The sequence below is a fragment of the Mustelus asterias genome, chromosome 21, assembly GCF_964213995.1.
Source record: "Mustelus asterias chromosome 21, sMusAst1.hap1.1, whole genome shotgun sequence".
NCBI classification, from domain to species: Eukaryota; Metazoa; Chordata; class Chondrichthyes; order Carcharhiniformes; family Triakidae; genus Mustelus; species Mustelus asterias.
In genome coordinates this window covers 52595185-52603147 of record NC_135821.1, presented here as the reverse complement: position 1 = coordinate 52603147, position 7963 = coordinate 52595185, and the positions used below count along the sequence as shown (strand labels likewise).

The following is a 7963-nucleotide window of genomic DNA, read 5'->3' as shown; positions in this document are numbered from 1 at the left end:
GTTAATGTCTTATGTAATTCATTTCTTTCCATTTTTCTCTCAGATGCTCTTGCTATACATATCTAATTTCTGAGAAGCTTAATGGACTGGTGGGCTGAAAAATGTGACATCACTGGATTATTGGCATCATCTTGTGAAAACACAAACTAGGAGGTGCCCTCCTTCCACATGTCCCCACCAGTAAAGTGAGTTTTTTTAAAAGACGTATACAAATTTGCTTTCTAGTGGAATTTGAAGTTGTTCTTCCAGAATAAGTGTTCAGAAATGAGGCCTCCAGAGCCCTGTATGTAAGGGGATAAAGTCGCGGAAGTAAATTTAATACACATGCCTATCTCATGTTGAGGCGATGACAATCAATCAAGTTAATTACTGTCCTGGTAATTGGAGCTAAAGATTAAAGTTCACTTTCAGTGTCCCAAATGAACTGTGCCAGGTTCTATCTTGCAAAGCAGCAAGTGATGATATATCGTCAAATGATTATCAAAGGGATACAGCCAAATTTGCATGTTTCTCATGCCTGAAATGTTCTGGCCTAGTTTTATTTAAGCTGTGACATTCCTGCTGAGTATCTACTTATCATTATGAGTATCAAAATACTGTACTCAACACTCTGAAACTAGTAGGTCTATTGTATCCGAAAACCAGATTAGTCTGCTTTATCTGTCACTAATGTAAAAAAAAATAATTGCTTATACAAAGCTTGAGACACTTAAGTTTATAAAGTCACATTTAAAAATGAATGTAAAGGGGAGTTAAACTTACATGCATAACAATTCTCTCCACATTAAACAACTTTGTGTAATATTAATTTGTGAAGTGTCTAGACTTGGAGGCTTTGCTGAAGCAGTTTTGCAACAATTATGCAATGCCAGTGGTATGCGAAAATTAATACTGCAGATGGTTTCCTTCTCATTTTAAAATGTGGCAGGATCCAAGACCGCTACCCACTTTTACTGTACCAATGATTTAACATTGATCCAAAGCTTCTAATGCAGAAATAGTGTGTTAATGGAAACCCAGTCAGGTGTTTGTTTTGCCTTTAGCAATGTATTTTCCCTAATTATAATTATGTGGTGTACATGTTGTACCACTTTGTTGTGTCAGCTTGGCACAGCTGGTACTGCTGTTATTGCTGAGGTCAATCATTGAGTTCAAACCCAAAAGCAGGATTTGATCATAGTAGCTTGTCAGCATTTTTCTTTAAATGGCTTTTCACGGTATATAAATTTATTTAGACAGTCTATTTATGAGGACAAGTGGCAGTCCAATGATAACAAAGACAGCAATTTCTCTCATTTCCATGAATGGACTGGGACATTTAGGCTACAGATTATTTCATAAATGTTTTCAAAGTTGATTGTGTAGCGCTACCTGTATTTGATTTTGAAGTGGAACACAGTTGACATTTTACACTTGTATAAAGTTAACATATAACCATGAGAAATAAATTAGGCTTTTGATCAGTAAAGGTGAAATTGTGCAATTGGTGAATTTTTGACTGCCAGCATTTTTTTCATTTATTTTGAAATAAAAGCAGAACTGTTTCTGATTTTTGTTCACAGGCTCACTCGTGTGTTTGCACATATTTAAAATATAGAAACCAAAAACTTTTTTATTCTCAGCTTCAACTGTCAGGAGAACTGTTGGAACGATTCATGAGTGTTTCCAACGCTTCATGTTTTTTATTTCAAACAATTCTGGATTATATCATGAAATATGGGTTGACGAATCATTGCCTTGAGGTGGAATAAACACAGCATTTTTTTACACTTGTGGGCTGACTTGTTAATAATTTTTCAAAAAGCTCACAGGAAGTTATAGCTCCAGTTCTGATGTTTGTTTCTCTTAAATGTTTGAAGTCTCAGTGACGAATAAAGGTCGGTGGAAGAAGTTAATCCGGTTTCTGGCATCTGGTTTATACTTCAGAAACTTCTAGAGGCACAGAGAGAAAAATACGTCAAAACCGGATGGGTGGCAACCCTGACTAGATCTGGGCAAAGGATTTCTGTGGAAGGCCTAACAAAGAAAAAGCAAGTGAATCAGGAATGTGGTGTTTCAGTTGTGTGTTTTTCTTTGCTTTATACTATGGGCAAGATCACATAAAATAGGAAAGGGGGGAGAATCAGAAGATATGGTGTAATTTTTTTTCCGCCATTGAGAGGAGCAGGAAGGGGGCGGGCAGCAGGAATGCGCCTTTGTCGTCAGCGGCCCGCCCGCCTTCCCTCCGGCCTATAAATTACGGCGACGCCATCTCTTCGGTCCTTTAGTCTCCGAGTCAACCGAAGGGAGGTTTGCAGTTCCATCGTTGAACGGTAACTATTAAAAATGAGGTTAAAGAAGGGGGAAAAAAAACCTGTTTAAAAAAAAATAAACTCACCAGAATGTAGGCCAAGGAACTATGCCGGCTGTCGGTTAAATCGCATCCCTCGATGCGGGCGGATTCGTTTTTTTTAGACCCCTCGCTCGATTTTTTTCCCTCTCCATGAGTGCATCCGATTTAATCCGAGTTTGTAAAAATGCCACCTGCTCGGTTTTCGGTCTCCCGTAGCTGACCCTAATTCTCACAGCGGATGATGTGAATATTTTTGGGTTTCAGTTGTGGAGAGTTACCCTGACCCACCGCCATTTTCCTTGGTGCCTGAACTGCTTGAATTTCGGTCAATTATTATAAGACTCATAAACCGCCTGGAATTGATACCGGATACATTTTTAAACGAGGAAAGGAAAAATAATTCGAAAATAGCATCTTATTTTTTTTTAAAAAAACAATGATGCTGTGGTTTGTTGCTGAGCTGGGATGGTTCTGGGCCTCCCGCTTGGCCCGGGGCCTCTGTAGATTTTCGAGGCCGTTTTTTTTGTGTGATGCCGGGGAGGGGGCGGACAATCGGGTTTAATCCGAGTTTTAAACGTGGCCATCCGGCACCATGGAACGGATTTTTTGCTGCTACTCGATGTCTGCCACCTTACTGGGAGTGTATTTTCCGCGATGTTGCTTCGGCGGTGGTTTTTTTTTGAGGTCCTTGTGTGAAGAGCTGGAGGAGGTGCGGGGAGGCTCCATTGTTCCCGGTCTGATGCAATCATGGCCTCAGGAGCCGCTCGTTCCAGGCGCCGCCTCCCGCCCTTTTTTTATCATCTGAGGAATTCCTTTATTTTGGGGGGGGGGGGGGGTGGGGAGAAAGGACAAAATTTCGTTACTTTCACCCCACCAAAGGTGGTATTTTCGTGTTTTTTTTTGGTGGCGAGAGTCATTGTCTTTTTTTTCATACACCTGCAATTTTCTTAAGTGATCTTCCGAAGCCCGTTGGGATTTTCCAGCAAAATTGTTCCGGGCTTGCCACATTCAGCCTCAGCCATTCTACTACACGCCACATGTGTTCCTGCAGCAGAGGGGAACCCATCTATTTCTCCCCGCCTTCACCCCCGGCGCTTTAACCTGTGTCTCTGGTAGGGAGCCATCTGGTGTTGGCTGTATTTCCAGTGTCACATATTCACCAACTCGCTCTCCCTGACTCATTGCCACGTCCCCATTGACTCACCGGCAGGATGTGATATCGTTTTTGGCCAGCTTTCACTTTTTTTTCAAAACTGACCCAGACTGCTAACTGCTAGGATTTTTAAAATCCTAATTTCAATCATTCCGTTCTTTTCTGCAACAGTGTTTCTCTGGGAAAAATATTTTGTCCCATTTTAATTTAAGAATCATAGAATCTGCAGTGCAAAAGGAGGCCGCTTGGCCCATCGAACATCGGAATTGGGTGCAGGAGTAGGCAAATTCAGCCCCTGGCAGACTCTGCCATTCAATCAGATCATGGCTGATATCTCCCTGGTCTCAAATCCACTTCCCCATATTCCTTATTTTATTCGAGCCTGCACTGACATCTATGCCACCTAGACCCTATCCCCGTAACCCCAGTTAGTCCCCCTGAAGCTGAGGGATAAATTTAGCATGGCAGATCAGTCAAATCTGCACATCTTTGTGGAGTTTTATGGTGTGCAGCCTTCCATAATTCAGTAAGCCACATGTATCTGAATGTAGGCTCCCAAGTCCCCATCAGCTTGCTAAGGTTTCTGTGCTTATCTCCTTTCATTAAAGTAACATTTTGACTTTTTTTTCAATAGCAGTCGCGCCAACTTCAAAATGGGCAAGGAAAAAACGCACATCAACATTGTTGTCATTGGACATGTCGACTCTGGTAAATCTACAACCACTGGCCATCTCATTTACAAATGTGGTGGAATTGATAAGAGAACCATTGAGAAATTTGAAAAGGAAGCAGCTGAGGTTTGTTTTTTCAAATATTGCTGTTCTTCTGCATGATGGGCTACAGTTACATGAGAATGATTGCTGTAATGGAACATTTATATAGTAAGAAGTCTCACAACACCAGGTTAAAGTCCAACAGGTTTATTTGGTAGCAAATACCATAAGCTTTCGGAGCACAGCTCCTTCGTCAGATGGAAGACAGATATCCACTCCATCTGACGAAGGAGCTGTGCTCCGAAAGCTTATGGTATTTGCTACCAAATAAACCTGTTGGACTTTAACCTGGTGTTGTGAGACTTCTTACTGTGCTTAGCCCAGTACAACGCCGGCATCTCCACATCATGACATTTATATAGGCCATGGCTGAGTGTAAAGATCTCCTGATTTAACATCTAACTGAAATGAGCTTGCACAATGCATATTGAATTGTTAACTAATGCACCTGGGTTTTGTGGCTAATCTCACCTGATGTTTGTTCATGTAGATGGGCAAAGGCTCCTTCAAATATGCCTGGGTCTTGGATAAGCTGAAGGCTGAACGTGAACGTGGTATTACCATTGACATCTCTCTCTGGAAATTTGAAACTTCAAAGTACTACATCACCATCATTGATGCCCCTGGGCACAGGGACTTTATCAAGAATATGATTACTGGAACATCACAGGTACATAATCAGTCCAGCAGTATATTTTGGGATCTTGGTTGTTTTGTGTCTTTGCTGAACATTCTGATCTGTATTGGGTCATCAACGTCTACCTTGTCATGCTTGCCCCCAGAAATCTGTTTCAATAAAATCACCCCTTGGATTGCTAAACTCCAGTGAGTCAAAGCTCAAACTTTCCTCATAAAAACAGCCCCTTCAACCTCGTGAGCATTCTCTGAACTGCCTATGGTGCAAATGTGTGCCTCCTTTAAGAAAGGGGATGAAAACTACACTGCATTGTGTATGGTTTCACCACCTGTTTTCCCTTTGCAGTTGTAGTGAGCTGCTCTCACAACTTGGCCCTTCAGGTAATTTAATAAAGATTGTAAAATAGTTGAGGACCCAGCACTGATCCCTGTAGCATTCCACTAGTTACAGCTAGCCAACCTGATAATGACCCAATACCTTGTGTGGAAACACTGGTGGCCTCTGTCTGAAATCAATATCTACATGTCCTTGCAATTGCATAATCCATTAGTGACTGACAGCATAAACAGTGCTCATGTTGGTGATCATGTCCACCACGATTTCTTTTGCAATTGTCCTGAACAAATCTGTTTGCTTCTAGGCTGACTGTGCTGTGCTGATTGTTGCTGCTGGTGTGGGTGAGTTTGAAGCTGGTATATCAAAGAATGGACAAACGAGAGAGCATGCTCTGCTGGCCTACACTCTGGGTGTCAAGCAACTCATTATTGGTATCAACAAGATGGACTCTACTGAACCACCATACAGCTCAAAACGATATGACGAAATCACAAAGGAAGTCACGACATATATCAAGAAGATAGGCTACAATCCAGCCACTGTAGCTTTTGTCCCTATCTCTGGTTGGAATGGTGACAATATGCTGGAAACCAGTGCAAATGTAAGTGATTGTAATTCAATTTAAATTTATGTAATTTTAGCTTCGACATACATTTGGGCAGTTTGTCTTGGCAAATTTTCAGTAGCATTGTTTGACTGCTTGCAAGTTTAAAAGACTTTTTGCTGTGGAGGGATGGAATATTTAGTTCTGGGTGTCTAATGCAAGGTTTCTCGTATAGCTAATCGTCTTTTTTTAAAAAAAAAAACAGATGTCCTGGTTCAAAGGTTGGGAAATTACTAGGAAAGAAGGTAAGGCCACAGGACACACTCTGCTGGAGGCCCTGGACAGCATTCTACCTCCAGAACGCCCTGTAAACAAGCCACTTCGTCTTCCCTTGCAGGATGTCTACAAGATTGGTGGTAAGTCTTGGGATGCGCAACATTTCATTCACGTGATGTGTGGATTCATAGATTCACAATAGATTTTAATCTTTTCATGGAAGGCGAACCCAAGATGCGTGATAACCAATTATGGTTTCTTCCTGTCTATCTGAAGGTATTGGTACAGTACCAGTGGGTCGTGTTGAGACCGGTATTATGAAACCTGGTATGGTGGTGCAATTTGCTCCTGCTAATATTGTCACTGAAGTGAAATCTGTGGAAATGCATCACGAGGCCCTTCAGGAAGCCCTTCCTGGTGACAACGTTGGCTTCAATGTGAAGAACGTTTCTGTTAAAGATATCCGTCGGGGTAATGTTACTGGTGACAGTAAGGTAGATCCACCAATGGAAGCTTCATCTTTTGTTGCACAGGTGAGAGAATGAGGATATGTTAAATATGTCTCAATTGGCAATGTGAATATTTTTCTCATTTTGGCTATATGTTTCTGGTGAGTTGAGCAGTAACAAAACTATTTGCCAGGCTAGATTTCTGACTTTTGCATCAGTGGTGAATAAAACGCTTGAAATACCTGTTGTAAATACCCTGTCTACTGTGTCCTACCAATGCAAAATGGCCATGGATACCTGCCATGGGTGCACTTGTCCACATGTGCAGAGAGCTTCACATGCAGATGTTGCATGCCCTGGTTTCAAATGGCAGGGGCGAGTCCACTTTGTTTTGCATAAATATAAGCAGTCTATTATTGAATAGGAATGCTACCCATGTTCCCAACCAGATGTTCTAATTGTATGTAGCAATGGTGTCTCTTGTGGTCATATGAGATATTGAATGATTATGAAGACTATGTAATCCCAACATATTTCTGTATAATCTTTTAGGTTATTATCCTGAACCACCCTGGACAAATTGCTCCTGGCTATTCCCCAGTGCTTGATTGCCATACTGCTCACATTGCCTGCAAGTTTAGTGAATTGAAGGAGAAGATTGATCGTCGTTCTGGCAAGAAGTTGGAAGATTGTCCAAAATTTGTGAAGTCTGGAGATGCGGCCATCGTAGATATGGCCCCATCCAAACCCATGTGTGTGGAGAGCTTCTCTGAATATCCACCTCTTGGTATGTCATTTTCTGTCAACTGGGTTGTGGATTGGAATTGGATTTGTTTTTTTTCACATTGGGCACAAGATCTGTACAGAGGACTAACCTATCTTTGTTTGTTTAGGCCGTTTTGCTGTCCGTGACATGAGACAAACTGTGGCTGTTGGTGTGATCAAGGCTGTTACTAAGAAGGAATCTGCTGTCAAAACGACCAAGGCTGCAAGTAAAATATTAAAGAGGTGAATATCATCACTGGCCACTCTGATTCAGCAAGCCCAGTTGAGACTGACACCACCAAAACGCTTGTTTGTTACCAGCCAAATATGTGTATTAATGAGGGACTGGATATTGATTAAAATGCATCGAAAGAAGTTCAGAAGGAAAGGATGTGGAATCGATGTATTTGTAAATGCCCTTTAGGTGATAAACTGCTTTGGTTGTGTAACAACTTAAAACTAATAAATATACAAAACTTGTTGACTAATTTTCTTTTTCCAAAAAATAGTCACATGCAGCTTCAGCTCAACAATATTTGATTAAGTAATTCCAACATCGCATGACTTGCCATTTTCATTGAAAATGTGGGGAGGAGATTATATCTGAGGCATTGTTGGTTCCTTTTTCACCAATTTTTGGTCTGGCTGGAATGGAACATGGCTGGCGGTGTAAGGCAAAAGAACAATGAGCAGTTGGA

General features: G+C 41.3%; 1 protein-coding gene across 1 annotated transcript; it reads left to right on the top strand.

Moving 5' to 3' along the window:
* The first annotated feature begins 2171 nt into the window (after positions 1 to 2171).
* LOC144509267 (elongation factor 1-alpha 1-like) lies at positions 2172 to 7745 on the top strand. The gene is made up of 8 exons (XM_078237886.1): positions 2172 to 2312; positions 4120 to 4282; positions 4749 to 4928; positions 5536 to 5832; positions 6041 to 6191; positions 6328 to 6584; positions 7053 to 7287; positions 7394 to 7745. The coding sequence occupies exons 2-8, from the start codon at positions 4139 to 4141 to the stop codon at positions 7510 to 7512; spliced, it is 1383 nt and encodes a 460-aa protein (XP_078094012.1). The 5' UTR covers positions 2172 to 2312; positions 4120 to 4138; the 3' UTR covers positions 7513 to 7745.
* The last annotated feature ends 218 nt before the right edge of the window (positions 7746 to 7963 follow it).

Bases quoted from the DNA above. Each gene is read 5' to 3' on its own strand.
- LOC144509267 (XM_078237886.1), top strand. From the start codon at position 4,139: ATGGGCAAGGAAAAAACGCACATCAACATTGTTGTCATTGGACATGTC. The intron at 5,833-6,040 runs GTAAGTGATTGT...AAAAAAAAACAG, and splicing joins TGCTGGAAACCAGTGCAAAT to ATGTCCTGGTTCAAAGGTTG. The intron at 6,192-6,327 runs GTAAGTCTTGGG...GTCTATCTGAAG, and splicing joins GGATGTCTACAAGATTGGTG to GTATTGGTACAGTACCAGTG.